General features: G+C 41.3%; 9 protein-coding genes across 9 annotated transcripts; 6 read left to right on the top strand and 3 right to left on the bottom strand.

The window, feature by feature from the left end:
* Positions 1–48: 48 nt before the first annotated feature.
* Positions 49–519, top strand: KNAG0C02750 (uncharacterized protein; the record flags this gene model as incomplete). The annotated part of the gene is made up of 1 exon (XM_022606991.1): positions 49–519. The coding sequence occupies one exon, from the start codon at positions 49–51 to the stop codon at positions 517–519; it is 471 nt and encodes a 156-aa protein (XP_022463632.1).
* Positions 520–571: 52 nt separating this feature from the next.
* On the top strand, positions 572–1,915 carry UTP6 (snoRNA-binding rRNA-processing protein UTP6; the record flags this gene model as incomplete). Its single annotated transcript, XM_022606990.1, has 1 exon — positions 572–1,915. One exon carries the CDS (start codon positions 572–574, stop codon positions 1,913–1,915), a length of 1,344 nt encoding a protein of 447 aa, XP_022463631.1.
* Positions 1,916–2,033: 118 nt separating this feature from the next.
* Positions 2,034–3,347, bottom strand: ADA2 (chromatin-binding transcription regulator ADA2; the record flags this gene model as incomplete). Its single annotated transcript, XM_022606989.1, has 1 exon — positions 2,034–3,347. The coding sequence occupies one exon, from the start codon at positions 3,345–3,347 to the stop codon at positions 2,034–2,036; it is 1,314 nt and encodes a 437-aa protein (XP_022463630.1).
* Positions 3,348–3,969: 622 nt separating this feature from the next.
* On the top strand, positions 3,970–4,693 carry RPS17B (40S ribosomal protein eS17; the record flags this gene model as incomplete). The annotated part of the gene is made up of 2 exons (XM_022606988.1): positions 3,970–3,972; positions 4,286–4,693. The coding sequence occupies 2 exons, from the start codon at positions 3,970–3,972 to the stop codon at positions 4,691–4,693; spliced, it is 411 nt and encodes a 136-aa protein (XP_022463629.1).
* Positions 4,694–4,967: 274 nt separating this feature from the next.
* On the bottom strand, positions 4,968–5,849 carry ECM11 (Ecm11p; the record flags this gene model as incomplete). The annotated part of the gene is made up of 1 exon (XM_022606987.1): positions 4,968–5,849. The coding sequence occupies one exon, from the start codon at positions 5,847–5,849 to the stop codon at positions 4,968–4,970; it is 882 nt and encodes a 293-aa protein (XP_022463628.1).
* Positions 5,850–6,645: 796 nt separating this feature from the next.
* On the top strand, positions 6,646–10,419 carry TRK1 (Trk1p; the record flags this gene model as incomplete). The annotated part of the gene is made up of 1 exon (XM_022606986.1): positions 6,646–10,419. The coding sequence occupies one exon, from the start codon at positions 6,646–6,648 to the stop codon at positions 10,417–10,419; it is 3,774 nt and encodes a 1,257-aa protein (XP_022463627.1).
* A 1,166-nt stretch (positions 10,420–11,585) lies between these two features.
* URA2 (bifunctional carbamoylphosphate synthetase/aspartate transcarbamylase) lies at positions 11,586–18,224 on the top strand (the record flags this gene model as incomplete). Its single annotated transcript, XM_022606984.1, has 1 exon — positions 11,586–18,224. One exon carries the CDS (start codon positions 11,586–11,588, stop codon positions 18,222–18,224), a length of 6,639 nt encoding a protein of 2,212 aa, XP_022463626.1.
* A 197-nt stretch (positions 18,225–18,421) lies between these two features.
* Positions 18,422–19,477, top strand: AIM23 (Aim23p; the record flags this gene model as incomplete). Its single annotated transcript, XM_022606983.1, has 1 exon — positions 18,422–19,477. One exon carries the CDS (start codon positions 18,422–18,424, stop codon positions 19,475–19,477), a length of 1,056 nt encoding a protein of 351 aa, XP_022463625.1.
* A 140-nt stretch (positions 19,478–19,617) lies between these two features.
* Positions 19,618–21,933, bottom strand: KNAG0C02670 (uncharacterized protein; the record flags this gene model as incomplete). Its single annotated transcript, XM_022606982.1, has 1 exon — positions 19,618–21,933. One exon carries the CDS (start codon positions 21,931–21,933, stop codon positions 19,618–19,620), a length of 2,316 nt encoding a protein of 771 aa, XP_022463624.1.
* Positions 21,934–21,965: the final 32 nt, after the last annotated feature.

Raw genomic sequence — 21,965 nt, 5'->3', positions numbered from 1 at the left:
ACAAAAGTAAAACTCTACTACGTGAAATTTCAAATATTGAAATATTGGATGTGCTCCATACCTCAAAGAAGATACACACTACTACAGAGAAGCCCTGCTTCCTCGGAGGGACGTGGAACGGGAAAGTGGCGACCGCACAGCTGGAGAGAGCGCGCGTGCGCTTCCGTGGGAGGTGTCCGTCTGGACAGAGGGGAGACAGGGACATTCGCTGGGTGCGGCGCCTGGCATCTTCTGCCTAGGATTGTGAGAGGGAATGGTGCCGAAGCACTGGCCCCCCCCGGCGAGACCAGTCCCCTCGAACCCTCCATCTCTCACTTTCTTCCGCATTTCAATGATCGTTCACACAAACTCCAAAAGAGGAAACTTTCAAATGCTGAAAAATCGAATAGTAATATTTGTTTTAAAAAAAGAATATGGTGTCCGGATGTACTAGCAGTCCCATTTGTAATATCAGTTCATCTTTTTCTTCCTTACTGTTGTGAAAATTTTCCAGATGAGAAGGTTAATTGTAAACCGTAATACGAGATGACATCGAAGTTTACCATTTAAAACAAGTAGCAGTACAACCACAATGTCCAGCAAAACGAGGTATTATTTAGAACAATGTATTCCCGAATTAGATGATTTGGTTGAGAAGGGCCTGTTCACTAAAACAGAAGTATCCAAAATTATGAAGAAGAGAACCGATTTTGAGCATCGGTTGAATTCAAGAGGGTCCAGCATCACTGATTATATGAAGTACATCAGCTACGAAAGTAATGTGGACAAGCTAAGACTAAAGCGTTGTAAACGTATACTTCAAAACGCGAAGGCAAACGGTATATCTGACTGGTCTATCCAGCAAAGAATTAACTTCATCTATCAAAGAGGCACAAATAAATTCCCACAGGATTTGAAGTTCTGGTCCCAATATTTGCATTTCTTAAAGTCTAGAGGGAACAGCACCTCATACAAGAAGATTCATACCGTCTACAACCAACTATTAAGATTACACCCATCCAATGCCGATATTTGGATCAGTTGTGCAAAATATGAGTACGAGGTTCACGCCAACTTCAAGAGTTGTAGAATTGCGTTCCAAAACGCCCTAAGATTTAATCCTGACGTCAAGAAGCTTTGGTATGAATACGCCAAATTTGAATTGAGTTTTGTGACAAAGTTGATTGAAAGAAGAAGAGTGATGAATTTGATCAACGAGAGGGAACAGGAGCTGGATATGTTAAATGACAGCAAGGACGCGGATGGAGATCAAACCAAGGAGGAAGAGAAAGACGACAGTCCTGCAACTCAAAATGTGTCTACAGGTGATCATATGAAGGATAAGTTGAACGAGCTGCCAGAAGCGGACATGAGCATGCTGGGCACTTTTGAAACAAATCCAGCTCTCCGTGGTGATATTGCATTGACGATTTTTGATATCGCTATGAAATCACTGGGGGAACAATATCTCAATAAACAAAAAGGGTACTATGCTGTCTCTGATAAGCAAACAGCTAGAGCTATGAATATAGAAACGGTCGAGTACCTATTCACCGAATCGGTAAACTACATCAACTTGTTCGACGAGTTTAAAGTACTATCGAGAGACTATTTGATTAACCACATCATACAATACTGGAGAAACGAACACTATTCTTTAACTTTGAAGAAGGACTTCCCTCGATTATACGCCGAATTGTTAATAATAGACATTACGCTAAATGTCAGATACATGACCGTGGAAACTCTAGATATTGACCAATTACAGCTGTCTGTCAAGAAATACATTGCTTACAACAGTAAACTTGAAGCAAATGTTGCCAAAGCTATCCAAACGAAATATAAAACGTACATCCAAGAACGGTTTATAGAAAACATGGACGCAGAAGATGATCCGCGGACGAAGATATTGGAGTTGATCGTTAAGAAACTATAATGGCCACCCTTTATCCATGTACTTTTCTGCTACATGCATAAAAAAAATATAATTTATAAATAATATTACATCTGATATAATGCGGAGACCATACAGAACCGATGAAACAATCTAGTGGTTACGTCCAATTCTGGGCACGGAAAAAATCATAAAGTCTGCTTGCCTTGATTGGATCTATATCGAGCAAATCTGTGAACGCCTTTCTGTCCATATCCCCTTGCGTCCGGAGTAGTTCTCGAAAAATGATCTCTTTCAAGGCGAGATATGGTTTAGGCATGACCTTCAGTTGTATACACAGTTGCTGTTCAGCCGAAGATAGCAAATTGTAATCTGATCCATGCTGTATATCGTTAATTGTCATTACCTTTTTCCTACCAGTGCTTTCGTTATAATTCTGCGAGTAATCGGCACCAGCTCGATGAAGTGGCGTGCTTCTATGTCTGCCGCTGCTCGTCACCGAACCATTGGCGCTGTAAGGTAAAGAGTTTCCAAACTTTTCCAAAGTAGTGAATCTGGCCTGCTTATCCCGCTCAAACTTGAGCCCAGCTTCTAGCGTAACAATACCGTTTGCCCTCCACTCCTGTAAAGTTTGAATTCTGGATCTACACCGAAGCTCTTCTAACATATCTTTTGTGAAATCTGAAAAGTCCTGCGTCGTCATCAATCGAGCGTAAGGTTTCAACTTATTGAATAAATCCTTTTCCTCTTTAGTTCGCTTCTTATCTATTGCTTGGAACCTCCTGTATTCCATCAACTCATTTTCGAACAGCAAACGTTTCTTTTCACTTCTCGTCGTCAGTCGAGAATTATATATATCTAGAATGGCTAGTTTCAACTCAATATCCAAGGGTTGGTCATCTGGTTCGAATACCATATCCTTGACAGGTCCTTCAGCCTCATTCTCAAACTCGGTTTCGAACTCCAATCTCCCAGGCATAAACCCTTGGACCTCGTGACAACTTGGAACAGAGGCCATTGGCTTCCTTGGAGGTTCCAAAGCCTTCTCCCTAAAGGCCTCAATTCTCTTCTTTCTCTGGTCCAAAAAGGCATCTTGGGATACCTCAATGTCCTTTGTTATATCAGGGATAGGGTAGTACGGACTATCGATGTAGTATTGAATGTAATGAGCTGCAACTTCTTCTTTATCACGGCTGCCTATATGATCTGCAACGTCTTGCCAATTACCCAACCCGAGTGTCTGGGCACCTTTGATCAGTTGCAGTTCCTCATCTGCCCCCCAGTCCTCCGATAATATAGGGTACGAGTTTGTCTCGATTATTCTATAATCATGGTATGGCCTGTGATTTCCATTATACACACCTTGAGAAAAACAGGGAACACATAGGTCATATTCTGGACATACAGCACATGAGATTCGAACCCTATGAGTACAATCGGCGGAGCAAACGTCACAGTGGAACTTATTTGACATATGTACAAGTAGTAGTACTACTTTCGGGGAACTATAAGAGATATCACCTTTTTTCGTCGCTATTAGGAATAACTCACCAAATAGCTTTATTGTATATCACGTTTGGCACTATCTCGCATACCGTATTTTTCAGTTTGTTCACGAATTTGTTGACACCGTTTTTTTTTCTGGTTCATCATATTTTTTGTGGAGAGCAGAAATGGAAATGACGGCTTTCAACATCCGTACACCATCAAAATATTTTAGAAAAGTTGTGAAAAAGTTGTTTTTATATTTTGTGCAATTCCTGGTTTCCTATTTGGGAAATAGATGGTTGGTTCTTTGTTTCAGCGCGTGGACGTTTCCAGGCTCAAATTTACGATTGTTCCAGGCTGGTATTCTCCCTGGGGAGGGCGCGGGTTCCTTCACCTCAGCTGCAGTTGTTCCTGGGTTCCCGTGGTGGCTCTCCGCCTAGTCGTTTTGGAATGTTCTCGCTCTTCTTTTTCATTTTTTTCCCAAAGTTTAGCAGGTGCGAATATTGAAGAAAACAAGCTGTATTACGAGAGCAGTTAGTTTGCACTTAGTAGTCGGCTAATACTTTAGACATATACATAGCTAAGACTTCGAAACTAGCACATACAAAATGGTATGTTGAATGATTTTTTGTGTGCAGACACCGACTATGGATCCTGTGTCCAGAGAGACCAGATTGATGATTATATGATTGGAGAGAAGTGACGTATTCTGATGAGAGTTAATCCGATTATCTAAGAGCAGCACGGAGCTGCGAATATCTATTTGGTAATTATGGACTTCGAGATTCAGTTAATATACTTATCACTTCTCCAATAAATTTGTCATTTGGACCGGAACAGTTTGTTATTAAGATAAATTAACGAAACATTGATACTAACATACAATTATTTGCAATTATATGTGCAATTTGAAATTGAAAACAGGGTAGAGTTAGAACAAAGACAGTCAAGCGTGCCTCCAAGGCCCTAATTGAACGTTACTACCCAAAGTTGACTTTGGATTTCCAAACCAACAAGAGACTATGTGACGAAATTGCCACTATCCAATCCAAGAGATTGAGAAACAAGATTGCTGGTTACACCACCCACTTGATGAAGAGAATTCAAAAGGGTCCAGTTAGAGGTATCTCTTTCAAGCTACAAGAAGAAGAAAGAGAGAGAAAGGACCAATACGTTCCAGAAGTTTCTGCTTTGGACTTGTCCCACCACAAGGGTGTTTTGAACGTTGACAACCAAACTGCTGACTTGGTCAAATCTCTAGGTTTGAGCTTGCCTTTGTCTGTTATCAACGTTTCTGCCCAAAGAGACAGACGATTCAGAAAGAGAATCTAAAGAGTGTTTCCGATTTTTTCCACTTATGTTTCTCTATAGAAGAAAACAGTTTTATCGACTCTTTACTTTCCAACATCCGTCTTTGTAGAATTATTTAATTGTTACAAGAATATATACAAAACTTTCCATTAACTAAACCATATTAAAATAAAATCAATTAAAGCGTATAATTTTGCTTGATATCTTTAAGTTTTCCCCCGCCGAAGTATAAAAATCAAATATTTAAGCTACCTAATGCAGTCAGCAAACACACCAACACAGTCGCACGTTCATCTCAAATAACGTTAAGAATATTATTCGCGATGTCTTTTATTTGCTTCAGTTTGCCGTCAATACGCTCTCCTTGCATTTCCAAAGCTTCGGCTCTTGCATTAATTACTTCACTCAAAATCAAAAACTTATGACTCAGATCTATTCTTGTCTGCACAAGATTTTTCATTAAAGTGCGGTTTTCTTCTATTAGCTCTTCACCCCGATCCATCCAATCGATCAACCCAAAAGAAGCATTTTCATGACAGAATTTCAGTTCATTTTCATCGGTGATCCCCTCAAATAATTGAGTATTATCATCATGTGCAAGTGCTATCTCCCTTTCATATAGCTTGTGATCTATCTTTTTAAATACCCCTGGATCATTTACTGATTTTTCTAGGGATTCCACCTCATCAACAATGGGCCCAGTTGCTGCGACCTCGGCTGTCCGTTTGAACATTTTTTGATTGTGATCCCTCTTTTTACTTTTTGAAACCCGCTTTTCCTCATTACCTGTCGAAGTGTTCAAAACCGGATTTTCTACAGCGGGGTTGGTCGTAGGGGAACATGTTATACTTGGTATCAAACATGCCTTTGATGTGTCGGTTGGTTCATGCTTAATAAATGTTTGTGAGCATTCTGGCTCCAATTTTTTTGTCAAACTTGAAGGTGACAGGAAAAAATTGGCAAAGTTAGCAAGTTTCGTGTCATTGGACTTCCCAGGAAATTCCCTTTGTTTATTGCTTGAAATTTCCTTCAATGAACCTGGTGAATTTTTATGGCGGTTAATTTGATTTTTATGCTTTTTACTTGGAGGGTGCTCTAGCGTGGGTCGACCTCCGCCATCACTCGCAATATTCTGTCGATCAGAATCATGGGACTGTTCTACGTTAACAAAGGGCATGCGTGATGTGTGGGGGGTTTACTGCTTTCAGGGTTACGTTTTTTTATCCCTACTTACTTGAAGATAATTGAACCAAAATGCTACTGTTTACGTTTTTTTTCTTCTTTTGTTTTAGTCCGCAACAGAGGTTCAACTGTTAAACATGTTCCGTACAAGAAAGATACACAGCAACACTACCGACTCACGGGTCTTCATATTGCAAGTTACTATGAAGCTTGGCTAATTTTACTGACCCTGCCCATTGGAACAAAAAGCTACCTTTTTCGATCTTTTCCTTCTGACAGGCCCCACACCTTCCCCGGCAAAATCGTGAAATCGTTCAGAAAATGTTTATCTCCGCTATGAAATGCTATACGTAAGCATACCCCGCTCTGCGCTCATTGCATGACGAACCTTCGAAAAGATACCAGGGCAAAACGCGCTGCCCCCAGAGCATCATCACCATAGGACAGCGCCAGCTCGGAAATGTCCCAGCGTTGAATCCAAATCCGGAAAAAAAAAACCTCGAGGAAATTGCATGTTATTTACGAGAAATTTAAAGAGGTTGGTGATGATGATGAGGTAGACAAATTTATCTTCTTACTGCTTGCTACAGACAGTGCGAAACACTTTATACTCTTTCATTTACACCAACATAATTCACCATATCGTAATATATTACACAGAGCTTCACAATATTTTACTACTGAAGAAAACTCCCACACCGCAGATAACCATAAACATTCAGTGAACTTCTTTCGTTTTTGATAACGGTAGTTGCCACTTCTGTTCTTTTAGGACTAGTCTATACTGGAGTATGGCTTTTGGTAGGACTTCAACGTCGGTGTCGACATCATCATGGTTTGTTGAGAACTATAAGAAAACCGTGGGTCACAAGTTTCGTGATTTCATTGCATCATGTGGTCATTACATAAAGCCCTTCAAGAAATACTTTCTTCCCAACTTTATTGCAGTTCACTATTTCTATATCATATCACTAACAATATTAGGTTCCATTTTAATGTACCCTGTTCATAACTTCCGTTACATCGACATTTTATTTCTAGCATGTGGTGCTACTACTCAAGGCGGACTGAACACCGTGAACGTCAATGATTTAACCCTTTATCAACAGCTCATCATATACCTGTTGTGTTGCATTTCAACACCCATCGCAATACACGGCTGTCTAGCTTTTGTCAGACTTTATTGGTTTGAAAGATACTTTGACGGTATAAAGGACCGGTCCAAGAGAAACTTCAAGATGAGGAGAACGAGAACAATTTTACAGCGAGAGATGACCAAGAGGAGCCACCAGGCGACACACACATTCAACGCGAGAACTTACAGTAGTGTCCAAACACAACGGTCGAACGCGGTGCAAGGGCCCAATGCGGCGGATCCCGACTTTCAAGAGAAGCTGTTCAGTGGTAGGAAGGTGAATAGGGACGAACAGTCGTTTCACTCAGAGGAGTCTCAAGATACGAACTTACCAGACCGAATGAAGATAGATAACAGTTCGGGGTCATCAACGGGAGATGGTACTCATTATACAGAAACGTCGTCGTCGTCGACTAACCACGCGGGCGAACGCTTTGCCAGCAGAAGAAATTCCACCGATATTACTCCTGTGGATATGTATAGGTCGATCATGATGTTCAGAGGACAGCATCAGGACCAAAACGAAGAAGGGGAAGGTCCTGCCCTTGTAATCAAGGGCCGTAACGTTGCATCGGATATACAGCGACCAAAACATAAACCCCTTCTTCAGGACATCCAATCCGTAGATGAGGGTGACGAAAGCTCCACAGAAGAGACATCCCAAATATTGCGGCCAAAATCCTTGAGTTCAGGTATCAATTCACAAGAAGACAGACCAACCTTGGGCGAGACTCATGTGGGGGGGCAAGACTCCAACAGTATATACACTGATAGCGATGATATGAATCACACCGTTGATGATGAAGTGGAACCACCCAATGCCAGTGCAATCAGCAGCCAAGAATTAGAACTTTTTGAACCGGGCTCAGACGTAAACTTTTCAAATCGTTCTATCAATAACCACTCTGTTTCTGACTCTAATATATCAAGCGAAAACGTAAGGGATTACAGGGGCTCAGACTATGATGATGATAATACTGGGGACGATGGTAATGATGAAATTAGTGACGATGAGGCCGAAAGTTTAGACGATAGCCTTTCCAGTGGTTCGCAGACCGATGCTAACACACCATTAGAAACAGGACCCTTGGAGTATCCTGACAACACTCAGCATATTTCCTTTAGTAACGATGATGAAACGAGGAGACAACGAGGAGTAACAGTTAACCAGCGGAACCGAGGTAAGTTGGAAGACTCCTCGGTTCGCCCTAAGGAGGGGCAGTCGATTCAGTTCAACATCACTGCTCGTCCCAAGAGACGGTATCAGATACAGGGAGCCAAAAAAGCGAGGAACCCTTATTATCATACCAAGAAAAGGCCTGCTAAGAGATTGCTGTTGAAACAACTGAAGAAGGGTAAGAGACTAAGAGAGCAATTGCAAGGAAGATTATCAAGGGCAACCACAGATAAAGACGATTACCCTGATAATTTTAGCGCCCCAAGTACCGACCCCCGACCACGGGCGGAGATACTAGAAAACAAGGGAAATAATGACATGGAGGAATATTTTGCTGATGATGAGACTGATGAAGACATACCCTACGATATTTCTCCAGAGGAACTTAACAGGCTGTCACAGACCCCTGACTTTCAAAAGATGATCTATAAAAACTGGAAAGCCAAACACAGAAAAACCGGAAAGCTTGGCAAAGCCAGCCGAACATTGGAAAAAACACTCACCAGCGGCTCGCATTCGAATTTCCCTAGACCTCGCCGTAACCACCATCTTTCCAATGATTTTCACAAAAATAAACCAAACAACGGCGATGCTGGGAACTTATCTTCTGATGATAGCTATGGTTCTGTTCTGGACAGCGAACGAGGTACCGACTACTACAACTATATCGATACTGAGGACCAAGCCCAACACGGCAATCATTTTGAGTACAACTTCGACCAAAACAATTTAAATCTACCATTGAACAGAACCATGAGTACAAACTATTTGTCCTGGCAACCGACGATTGGGCGTAACTCTACTTTTGTGGGTTTATCAAAATCACAAAGAGACGAACTGGGTGGCGTTGAGTATAGAGCGATCAAACTTCTTTGCAAAATATTATTGTGCTATTACTTTGGTTTCCATGTGATGGCGTTTGTTATGATGGTTCCATGGATCTGTGTAAAGAAATACTACATTCACATTGTGAGGTCAGACGGTGTTTCTCCAGCATGGTGGGGATTTTTCACATCAATGAGCGCTTTTAGTGACCTGGGACTCACTGTTACCCCGGACTCAATGACTTCGTTCAACAAGGCAATATATCCCCAAATAGTAATGATGTGGTTCATTATTATAGGCAATACAGGGTTTCCTATTTTACTACGGTGCATCATCTGGGTGATGTTCAAGACAGCGCCGGAACTTTCTCAGACAAAAGAAAGTTTAGGTTTTCTTCTAGATCATCCACGCCGTTGTTTCACGCTACTATTCCCAGAGGCTGCAACATGGTGGCTACTTCTAACTTTGCTGTTTTTGAACATTACAGATTGGATTTTGTTCATAATTTTAGATATGGGCTCTGCTGTACTGAAGCCGCTCTCGAGAGGTCTTAGAGTGTTGAACGGGCTTTTTCAGGCCGTTTCTACAAGAACGGCTGGGTTCAGCATCGTTGATTTAAGCAAATTGCATCCTGCTATCCAGGTTTCTTACATGCTGATGATGTATGTGTCAGTGCTCCCAGTGGCAATCTCCATAAGAAGAACGAACGTCTACGAAGAACGATCCTTGGGGATGTATGGAAAGATAGAAGAACATGATGACGAGGACGAGGACGTTGACAGCAGCGATACCGAAACAAAAACAAAGAAATCCAAGAAGAGAAAAAACCGGAACAACCTGGAGGAAGATGATGAAAAAAAGGACCACGTATCAACGAAATCCTTCATTGGTGCCCATTTGAGAAAGCAATTGTCTTTTGACTTGTGGTTTCTGTTCCTTGGCCTGTTTGTGATATGCCTTTGTGAGAATTCCAAGATTCAAGATACGACTCGACCAAACTTTAACGTCTTTTCAATTTTGTTTGAGATTGTGAGCGCTTATGGGACGATTGGACTATCCCTTGGTTACCCCGAAACTAACCAGTCGTTTTCAGCCCAGTTTACCTCCCTCTCCAAACTGGTTATCATTTTAATGTTGATAAGAGGGAGGTGCAGAGGTCTACCGTACTCTTTGGATAGAGCCATCATTCTACCTAGTGATAGACTAGAACACATTGACCACATGGAGGATCTTAAACTAAGAAAAAATCATGGCAGGGCAGAAACAATTGATCCAGTAACAGAATACGTGAAGCACTCAACAGGGGTTTTTAGAAAAAAACTAGAGAGATTCAACACTCACGGACACATTCCGTCCCACATAGGACCTTCAGATGAGTTTGAAATGACTAATCAGAATAGGCGAAGGATGGAGCACCAGACAATGTAATTTCAATATTTCGACGACCATCTTGGTATCGTCTCATCTACTCCCTTCATGGGAGAATATATAGTCATTTACCTTTTCATTATTCAAATTACTGTTATTTGATACTCGCCTGATACAAGCATGTATAGATATCCCACCGTATGAAATGTTTCCTTTGGGCATATCAGTCCAGACAAATACAAAGTACAAACATTGAAGTTTTAAAAGGTAAATGTCCTGACGTTTTGCAATGAGACAAAATTTAAAATATTTCCATTTTAATAAACAATGTCTGGACAATAATTTCTGTACCGGGACAAATCCGTCGGTAACAATGAAAAAAACAGTAAAAAGAAACTTTTTTTTTTCGTGATCAATTTTCCGTTCAATTTGACTCTTTCTCTGAAAATTTGCATCTGAAGATTTTGACAAAAAAAAAATATAAATACTCATTGGGAATCCCAAAAACTTCCGATGTTCATTCCATGATTTTTTCAATTCCTCTTTCAAATTGTAAAAGAAAACATAGTATGTTTACTTAACTTGTTTTTGTGTCTAAAATGTTTTCGCCCATATAATTTACTTGTCTGTATTCTGTATTTCTCCCTACTTTTTTCTTGAATTTGTTCTTACCTCTCACTAAAGCGGAAGAGTCAGAGCTACTGCGACCGGCCAGAATCATCCTAAATTTCTCTTCAGTCGAGAGCAATTAGACCTCAGTATGTCTTCGATAACGTCGAACGTCTAAATCATTTTAGGGTTTGCCAATATAATGAATATATCTTCAATTAATTTGCGGCCATCACCTGATTACGTACAATTGGCCTGAAGATTATCAAATGGGAGTTTGCAAAATTGTATTTTTTTCTTTTATTTCAAGGATTAGATAAAAAAGGAAAATTTAAGATTTTTCTAAAGTCATCATAATTCAGATATGGGGACTCCTCGATAGAAAACAGGCAGCTCTCAGTTGGCGAACCTAATCACATATTGCTCTTTTCTTTACTAACAACCGCTCTTTCAATTTCGTACAGCTTTGCATATATTTCCCTCTTTTCTCGGTTCCAGTTATCTATCCTCGCTTTGCTTTTGGAATAATTATTTGATATCCCTCCTCAATTATATCAAAGCCTGATTCCTAATATCTCACATACATTTCTATCAAAAAAAATATCACTCCCAAAAAAATGTCCATAATTCCAACTGCTCCTGTCTCTTTCCCAATTGAATCTACCGGTGATAGGTTAGTAACCCTAGAACTGCAAGATGGGACTGCTTTACAGGGTTATTCATTTGGTGCTGAAAAATCTACCGCTGGTGAACTGGTCTTCCAAACTGGTATGGTTGGCTATCCTGAATCAATAACAGATCCATCTTACGAAGGGCAAATCTTGGTCATCACCTATCCGTTGGTTGGCAACTATGGTGTACCCGATTTTTCTCTGGAAGATGAAATTGTTGAGCAATTACCTCGCTATTTCGAAAGCAATAGAATCCACGTAGCTGGTTTAGTTATTGCCCACTACACCGAAAAATACTCTCATTTCCTAGCTAAGTCTTCCTTGTCGCAGTGGTTGAAAAAAGAAGGGATTCCAGCCGTTTACGGTATTGATACTAGGAACTTGACCAAACATTTGAGAGACTCGGGTTCAATGTTAGGTAGGCTTGCTTTGCAAAGTCCGGGAACAGACTCTTTTGAAGCTACTCAAGCCAACTGGATGTCACACTTTGACATCCCTGAATGGGTTGACCCAAACGTCGAAAATCTGATTGCCAAGGTATCCACGAAGGAACCAAAGTTATATTTGCCTCCAACTGACAATGAATATGTGAAGTTGCAAAAAGGGCCAGATGGGAAAACCTTGAGAATATTGGCAATTGATGTTGGTATGAAGTATAACCAAATCCGTTGTTTTGTCAAGAGAGGTGTAGAACTTCTAGTCGTTCCATGGGATTACGATTTTACCGAAGAACAATATGATGGTTTATTTATCTCGAACGGTCCAGGTGATCCAGCGATCTTAAATGATCTGGTGAAGAGATTATCTTCTGTAATTGAATCTAAGAAGACACCTATTTTCGGTATCTGTCTTGGTCACCAACTTATGGCCAGAGCTACGGGGGCGGAAACCTTAAAATTACAGTTTGGTAACCGTGGTCATAACATCCCCTGTACGTCTACTATCAGTGGTCGTTGTTACATCACTTCTCAGAACCATGGGTTTGCTGTCGACGTCGACACTCTGTCCAATGGCTGGAAGCCATTGTTCACGAATGCCAACGACAACTCTAATGAAGGTATATATCACTCTGAACTTCCATTCTTTTCCGTTCAATTCCATCCTGAATCTACGCCAGGGCCAAGAGACACCGAGTTCCTGTTCGATGTTTTCATTCAATCTGTTAAAGAGTTCAAGGAAACTGGTGCCTACAAACCTGTGGACTTCCCAGGGGGTAAGATTGCTGACAACCTTGCTGCCCACCCACTTGTTGAGTCCAAAAAGGTGTTGGTTCTGGGTTCCGGTGGTCTGTCCATTGGTCAAGCCGGTGAATTTGACTACTCCGGTTCTCAAGCTATAAAGGCTTTAAAGGAGGAAGGTATCTACACAATTTTGATCAATCCAAACATTGCTACCATCCAAACTTCTAAGGGTCTTGCCGACAAGGTTTACTTCCTGCCCGTCACCCCTGAATTTGTCAGAAAGGTCATCTTGCATGAACGTCCTGATGCAATTTATGTCACGTTCGGTGGTCAAACTGCTTTGTCAGTTGGTATTGCGATGAAAGACGAGTTTGAATCTCTCGGCGTAAAGGTTCTAGGTACGCCAATCGAGACGATTATTACCACCGAGGATCGTGAATTATTTTCTAATGCAATCGACGAAATTAATGAAAAATGCGCCAAGTCTCGTGCGGCTAACTCTTTGGAGGAAGCCCTAGAAGCTGTTGAAGAAATCGGGTTTCCAGTCATTGTGCGTGCTGCATATGCGCTAGGTGGTCTTGGTTCTGGGTTTGCCAACAATAGACAAGAATTGATCGATCTATGTAACATTGCATTCGCGTCTTCGCCACAGGTTTTGGTTGAAAGATCCATGAAGGGGTGGAAGGAAGTTGAGTATGAAGTTGTTCGGGACGCCTTTGACAACTGTATCACCGTCTGTAACATGGAAAATTTTGATCCTTTGGGTATCCATACTGGTGATTCCATCGTCGTTGCCCCATCTCAAACTTTATCTGATGAAGACTACAACATGCTAAGAACAACCGCAGTGAATGTCATCAGACACTTGGGCGTCGTTGGTGAATGTAACATCCAATACGCATTGAATCCATTTTCCAAAGAGTATTGCATTATCGAAGTTAACGCTCGTCTGTCTCGGTCCTCTGCTTTGGCTTCGAAGGCCACTGGCTATCCCTTGGCTTACACAGCTGCAAAATTAGGTTTGAATATTCCATTGGACAAGGTCAAGAACTCCATCACCCAGTCTACATGTGCTTGTTTTGAGCCATCTTTAGATTATTGTGTTGTCAAGATGCCAAGATGGGATTTGAAAAAGTTCAGCAGAGTTTCCACCTTATTGTCATCATCCATGAAGTCTGTTGGTGAAGTGATGAGTATAGGCAGAACGTTTGAAGAAGCAATTCAGAAGGCTATCAGATCCACCGAATACTCTAACTTAGGTTTCAACGAAACCGAACTAGATATTGACATTGATGCAGAATTGAACAACCCTTCCGATTTGAGAGTATTCGCTATTGCTAATGCTTTCCGTAAATTGGGTTATTCTGTCGAAAAGGTTTGGGAAATGACGCATATTGATAAATGGTTTTTAAACAAATTGTACAATTTGACTGCCTTCGCCAAAAAAGTTGCTGATATCGGAGCCATCGAAGAATTATCTTCTGATGTCATGAGGGAGGCAAAACAGCGTGGTTTCGATGATAGACAAATTGCAAAGTTCTTAAACTCCAATGAAGTTGCTATTCGTCGTCTAAGAAAAGAGATGGGTATTACACCATTTGTCAAACAAATTGACACAGTCGCCGCTGAGTTTCCCGCTCATACCAACTATTTGTACATGACTTACAGTGCATCGGCTAACGATCTAGACTTTAATGATCATGGTGTCATGGTTTTGGGTTCTGGTGTTTACCGTATTGGTTCATCTGTTGAGTTTGATTGGTGTGCCGTTACTGCTGTCAGAACTCTCCGGGCCAACAAATATAAGACTATCATGATCAACTACAACCCTGAAACTGTATCTACAGATTACGATGAGGCTGATAGATTGTATTTCGAAACAATCAGTCTGGAAAGAGTGTTAGATATCTATGAAATTGAACAATCTGAAGGTGTTGTGGTTTCCATGGGTGGCCAAACTTCAAACAATATCGCTATGTCTTTGCATCGTGAGAACGTTAAGATTCTCGGAACATCTCCAGATATGATTGACTCTGCTGAGAACCGTTTCAAGTTTTCTCGTATGTTGGACCAAATCGATGTTGATCAGCCGGCATGGAAAGAACTGACATCCATGGATGAGGCCGAAGACTTTGCCAACAAAGTTGGCTACCCGGTCTTGGTTCGTCCTTCGTATGTGCTTTCTGGTGCGGCTATGAATACTGTATACTCCAAGAACGACTTGGAAGCTTACCTGAAGCAAGCTGTAGAGGTTTCTCGTGACTACCCCGTTGTGATCACGAAATACATTGAGAACGCGAAGGAAATTGAGATGGACGCAGTGGCCAGAAATGGTGAACTAGTCATGCACGTGGTCTCTGAACACGTGGAGAATGCAGGTGTTCACTCTGGTGATGCTACGCTGATCGTTCCTCCCCAAGATTTGGCTGCTGAAACCGTTGACAGAATTGTTGTCGCTACTGCCAAAATTGGGAAAGCATTGAAAATTACTGGTCCTTACAACATTCAATTCATTGCGAAGGACAATGAAATCAAAGTGATAGAATGTAATGTCCGTGCCTCTCGTTCGTTCCCATTTATCTCGAAGGTTGTCGGGGTTAACCTGATTGAACTGGCGACAAAGGCCATCATGGGTATTCCGTTTGATCCTTATCCAGTTGAGAAGTTACCCGATGATTATGTTGCTGTTAAGGTTCCTCAGTTTTCTTTCCCACGTTTGGCTGGTGCTGACCCTGTTTTGGGTGTTGAAATGGCCTCCACTGGTGAGGTCGCCACATTTGGTCATTCCAAATATGAGGCATACCTGAAATCTCTCCTAGCTACAGGCTTCAAACTGCCTAAAAAGAACATTCTTTTGTCTGTGGGTTCCTTTAAGGAAAAACAGGAGCTGCTTCCATCAATTGAAAAATTACATAACATGGGTTACAAGCTGTTTGCAACTGCCGGTACAGCTGACTTCATTTCTGAACACAACATGCCTGTCCAGTATTTGGAAGTTTTGAACAAGGGCGACGACGAAAAGTCGGAGTACTCTTTGACTCAGCATCTCGCTAACAATAACATTGACTTATACATCAATCTACCCTCTGCTAACAGATTCCGTAGACCTGCATCCTACGTTTCTAAGGGGTACCAAACTCGTCGTATGGCTGTTGATTATTCCGTTCCTTTGGTCACTAACGTAAAATGTGCAAAGCTGTTAGTTGAAGCGTTATCAAGACACTTTACCCTTGACGTGTCTGAGCGTGATGCCCAAACCTCTCATAGGACTGTTACCATTCCAGGTTTGATAGATGTTGCCACGTACGTTCCAAATTCCTCCAATTTAACGAAAGGCCCAGAGGAACTGAACGAGATTTCTAGGTTGTACTTGGAATCTGGTTTCACATTCAATCAGATCATTCCACGGTCCATCAGCGGGCCAACTATCAGAGATGTTGTGTCTTTGAAAGCTGCTAAGGTATCATGCGAAGACTCTTCGTACACGAATTACTCTTTTGCCGTCGCAGGAACTCCAAACAACATTAATGTTGTTGGTGCGACTGCTGAACAAGTCAGCGCATTGTTTTTACCTCATCGTGAGCTAAAAAACAAAATTACAGCTGTTGCAAAGTTGTTAAAGACATGGCCAAACAGTAAGCAAGTTATTGCTGAGGCTAAAACTTCTGATTTAGCTTCCGTCTTGCTATTAGCCTCGTTACAAGATAGACCAATCCATATCACAGGTGTTGCGAACATGGATGATCTATCTTTGATCATGACGGTGAAGGAAAAGGACCCAAGAGTAACATGTGATGTCAACGTCTACTCTATGTTCATCACCGAGGAGCAATATCCAGAGGGTGTCTTCCTTCCAACAGAGAAAGACCAAGAGTTTTTCTGGGAAAATTTGGAGTCAATTGACTGTTTCTCCATTGGGATGCTACCAACGTCTCTAGCAACGATTACTGGTAACAAGGTTGATGTTGGCTTAGGTATCAAAGATGCCCTACCTTTGCTACTTTCTGCCGTCGAAGAAGGAAAATTGACAATTCAAGATATCATTACTCGTTTGCACGACAACCCAGTGAAGATCTTCAACATCCCAGAACAGGATGCACTTGTTGAGATTGACTTGGACTACCAAGTTAACCATACCAAGAGATGGTCGCCATACACGAAAGGCTTTTTAGCTGGTGGTATCGAGCGTGTTGTTATCAACAATGAAACATGTGTCTTGAGCGGGGAGTTGATTGCATTGAAACCAGCAGGCACAGCTGTGATAACCGAGCCAGTTGCAGAAACTCCAGCGGAAGCACCAACCCCACTTGCAACCAAAAGATTCTCCGTTTCTGGGGAAAGACCAAAAATCTTTGAAAGTGTTGAGATGGCAGAAGACGCCATTGTGGAACCAAGTTTGGAACAAAGATTGATGTCTTCTAAGCCTCCAAGAGAACTTACTGCCCCAACTGCCCTACAGAATTTGATCCGTGGGAACAACCCATTCAAGGGCAGACATATTCTGTCCATCAAGCAGTTTACCCGTTCTGATTTCCATGCTTTATTTGCAGTTGCACAGGAATTGCAAGCTGCGGTTGCAAGGGAGGGTGTTTTGGATTTGATGAAGGGTCATGTTTTGACTACTATCTTCTACGAACCTTCCACCCGTACTTGCTCTTCGTTTATTGCTGCTATGGAAAGACTGGGTGGTAGGGTTGTAAACATCAATCCAAATGTCTCTTCGGTCAAGAAGGGAGAAACGTTGCAAGACACCATTAGAACTTTGGCTTCGTATGCAGACGCTATTGTCCTTCGTCACCCAGATGAAATGTCGGTCCATATTGCCGCGAAATATTCCCCAATCCCAATTTTGAACGCTGGTAATGGTTCTCGTGAACACCCAACCCAAGCGTTCTTGGATCTGTTCACCATCCGTGAAGAAATCGGTACTGTCAATGGTATCACTGTTACCTTTATGGGTGACTTGAAGCACGGTAGAACAGTCCACTCATTATGCCGTTTGTTGAAGCACTACCAAGTGAGAATTAACTTGGTTTCCCCTAAGGAATTGAGACTACCTGACTTGTTGAGACAAGAGTTGTTAGATGCCGGTATGCTGGGCGTTGAAAGTGTTGATTTATCTCCGGAAATCATCTCAAAATCCGATGTCCTGTACTGTACCAGGGTTCAAGAAGAGAGATTTGTCAACAAGAAGGACTACGAGCGCTTAAAGGACGCATACATCGTAGACAACAGAATATTGGCGTATGCTAAGGAGCACATGGCTATTATGCATCCTTTGCCTCGTGTCAACGAAATTAAGGAAGAAGTTGATTACGACCACCGTGCTGCCTACTTCAGACAAATGAAATACGGTCTATATGTCAGAATGGCACTATTGGCCATGGTTTTGGGGGTTGAATGATTAATAACCCCTCCACATAGTTTTCTGTAATGTAATAATTAGACTATTTGTATATTATATTTTTTTCTACTGTTTTTTCTTCTTAGCCTTCTAAATTTAAGAGCTGCACGAATATTTCCCTGTTTTATAGATGAATGGATAGCTCCGTAGTCTAAGAGGGGAGTATCGGCAGTTGGGATACGAAGTACACCGCTTTGATGAAGTTGTTGAAAAGTAAACTGTTGCTGCTCCAGACCCGAACATTTTGTCAAAGCTCACATTTGCATTATTACAGCTCTAATAACAGTATACTGAGGAATGTAACGAACAATTTGAACCATAACTCTTCTCAAAAGGTGGACCTCCCTTCAGGGGGACGGGGTGGGTCTGAGTATAAAAACAGTCGGTCTAATGACAGCAATCCAACACATTCCTACAACAAAGTTAGAAGGCCGAAAAAGATAGTCATTAACTGGAGAACGGGAACGGAAAGAGCTCAAATGGCGGCGAACAGCATAATAGCGGAGATATTCAAATTGAATGAAAAAGGAGATATAATGTTTATTGCACCAGGTTCCAACAAATTGGAATCCTCGAATGTAAGAAAATTTGCCAGAGGATTGGATTTGGGACAATATGGGTTGAGTATTGTCAATGTCGAAAAAGTATCAGGTTTCAATGGTAATAGAAGGCAAGTGCCATTGATAAAGATTGTGGATAGTGAAGTAGCATTAAGAAAATACGCCGATGAACTTGGTAAGAGGAAAAGGGATGAACTTGTGGAACTAGGCGTCCTTTCCAAAAACAATACTGGGCCGAAACGGGATACAAGTCTGAAACATATACGTGTCTCCTGGCGTATTAATTTAGACGACCTAGAACACCAGAAGGCCTATGAAATTAATAAACTTCTGAAGAGAGGCCACAAAGTGAATTTATATCTAGATGAGGGGCAGCAGCCTTCGAAGGACTGGATATTAAACTTTCAGAACACACTAACAGATAGCGGATCTAAAGATTCGATTTCTAAAAGGGACAAGGCGCAAAGAAAGATTGTTTTAGAGAGAATTCAAGAGCTGGTAGATGAGTGGTCGACCACCCCTGCCATCGAAGGCACTATTTATGGTAAGATGATAATGAAATTGGCACCAAGGATAATTCCTAATGATAATAAAGATAAAATGAATTTGAAAAATGAAAGAAAGAAGGAAAGACAGCTTAAAATTCAGGAACGAATTGAAAGGAAAAAATTAAGGGAAAGCACTCCCATGTAAGTAACTCTCTGTAAATATGTATCGATTAAAAAACTTATGAATAGCCAAGTGTTATAGCAGTCCAACTACACAACAAGGGTTTTCGGCAAGAGGTAGATTACAACAGGCGAGAACTTTTATGACTATCGTTTTAAATATTATTAAATTACGATGACGCCACCAGTCAAAGAATAGTGGTTTTCAAAACTATAACCGTACTGTGGAATACCAACCAGCAGCGTTTCGTTTGGCCCAAAACTCAAGCAACTTCCAAAATTTGTGAACCCTTCATTGTCATTAGAGTTTCTGTAGTACAGATACTTAGAGCTGACAAGTAACGTTTTATAGTGAGGCTTCCTGTCAATAATTTCTGATAGATTGATACTGAAAATGGCACCGTCTCCACCGAAACTGTTTGGTGAACTGATAAGTAATATATTCCTATTACTGTTGTAGGCGACTGCAGAACCAAAACCTGTATTATAGGGTACATCATTGACACTATGAACCAGCTTCAAACATATGTGGAAACGTATGGAACCGTTTAAGTCTTCATAAACACAAACTTTATTCTGAAGCTTCTGGGAAATGGAAAAGAATTTTCTCGAAGTGTATTCCCATGAATGAATATACCCACCAAACATTTGATGGGAGCTCGACGGTATAATGTGTATTGGTTTGGGACTGAGCCCCCATTCGAAAATGGATTGCATATTTATCACAAATTTGGGTGAAAGAGATTGTTGTTCGTCATTGATGTGGTAAACAAAAACGGCACCAAGACTTTGAGCTGTCACATAAATGCTGTAGCTATCATCCTTGAATGGAGGTGAAATTGCAACACTTGAACCAAAATGACTATAATCTTTCAACGTAATGCTATTTGTGAGGTCAATTAGGTTGAGATCAAAGATATTAATTACTTGGTTCACATGTCCGTTAAAAAGAAGTTTTATGATTTCTCTTCCTTTGATGACGAAAACTACACCTGTTTCCAAAAATCCGAAGGAAACACTAGACAGCACAATATCCCTCATATCAAACTGCAACGATTCACTTATCGCTACAACTTCAAGCTGGCTTACTTCAGAATGCTCGTCTGCGAATAACGAAAGAACCAGTATCTTTCCCCTGAAAAACTTAATTTCGTTTACTCCAGGCTCTGAAATGACCAAGAAATCCACTCCCCCCATAGAATACTTCTTCACGGTAGATCCAAACATGGAGGTAACAGGTAATATTGTTTGTGTATCTTCCCCCTGTAAGCCAGACACGACTGACCAAGGGATAAGATATATGCTCCCCATGGAATCTTCTAGGGGGGAAGACACTGCCAGATAAAGTTCATCATCATCATAAAATTTTCCGATAGTCATAGCTGTCCCAAATTTAGAAAAAGGCATCAGAGATGATATGAATCTGCCATTGGAATGGAGTTGCTTCGAAGAGATCCCTCTTTGAAATATTGCGTTGTGGGAAGTTGCCGCAGGTAAATTCCCGCATAATCGTATCTGTTCAAGAACAGTTTGCCCTTTATGTATCTTATCATCGAATAGACTGTTTAGTACCGGGACGCATTTCTTGGTCATAGAGATCAGATCCCACTCTCCCCCCATGTAATGCTCCTGTAAAAATTCGGCAGCTATCGGGGATTGCATCTGAGCACGTCTGAGAACAGCTGCCCTACCGGTTCTTATGCTGTAGATTTCGCTGTTAACTGCAATCAATCCTCTTTTAACGCAATAATTCAACTCTTGGTATGATATTTGTGCAGTATTTAATCCTGACTTTGCGACAATAGCCATAAGGTCTCCTTCCACGGGCAGCGCCCAGTCATTTCTAGAAAAGGATTTCCAGCTTTCAAATGACACTTTGTCCTCTCTAACCCAGTTATTCAGCGTGTAGAGATCACCAATAACATCCACAAAGTTATGTGCGTTTTCGATGTCACCATCGAATTCTAATTCGGCAAACACTTTGACTAGTCCATGAGTCGTGAAGCCTTCCACCAAAGAGTGCCAAGATACATCGACAATTTGATGGTTAAACACGCCTAGTACGAAACTTTGTAAGGCCAAAGCGTCAGGGGTTTCACTGAGTCCTGTAAGTCCGTATTTTTCCTTCCAATAATCCAAGGCGATTAATATAAACTCCGGCCAATGCGTAAATTCTGCAAACTCTTGCCATTTCGGGTCTGGTTTACAGCTGTATAGTGCGTCTGGGAAAAAAGCACCAGCTTTCAGCCAAGGTTTATATTGTATTAGGTGCTTGGGAATGCTCCGAAATAGAACACTTAGATGCGTCGCTACGCCTGCAGAGTGTGACGCATTCAGATTGAAACAGAGCAATATTAAGAAAATGGGGCCCAAAAACATACACTCGTTTTTGTTAGAACTATTCCAAAGCTGGAAACCTCGAGTCAATTTGATGACGCAGTCACCGAAAATACTACTGCTCTGTAGTTCCCCTCGGGTCATCGGATTAATTAAACATCGCTATTGTCGTCCCT

This window comes from Huiozyma naganishii, chromosome 3 (assembly GCF_000348985.1).
Source record: "Huiozyma naganishii CBS 8797 chromosome 3, complete genome".
NCBI classification, from domain to species: Eukaryota; Fungi; Ascomycota; class Saccharomycetes; order Saccharomycetales; family Saccharomycetaceae; genus Huiozyma; species Huiozyma naganishii.
This window is presented reverse-complemented; position numbering and strand designations above follow the sequence as displayed.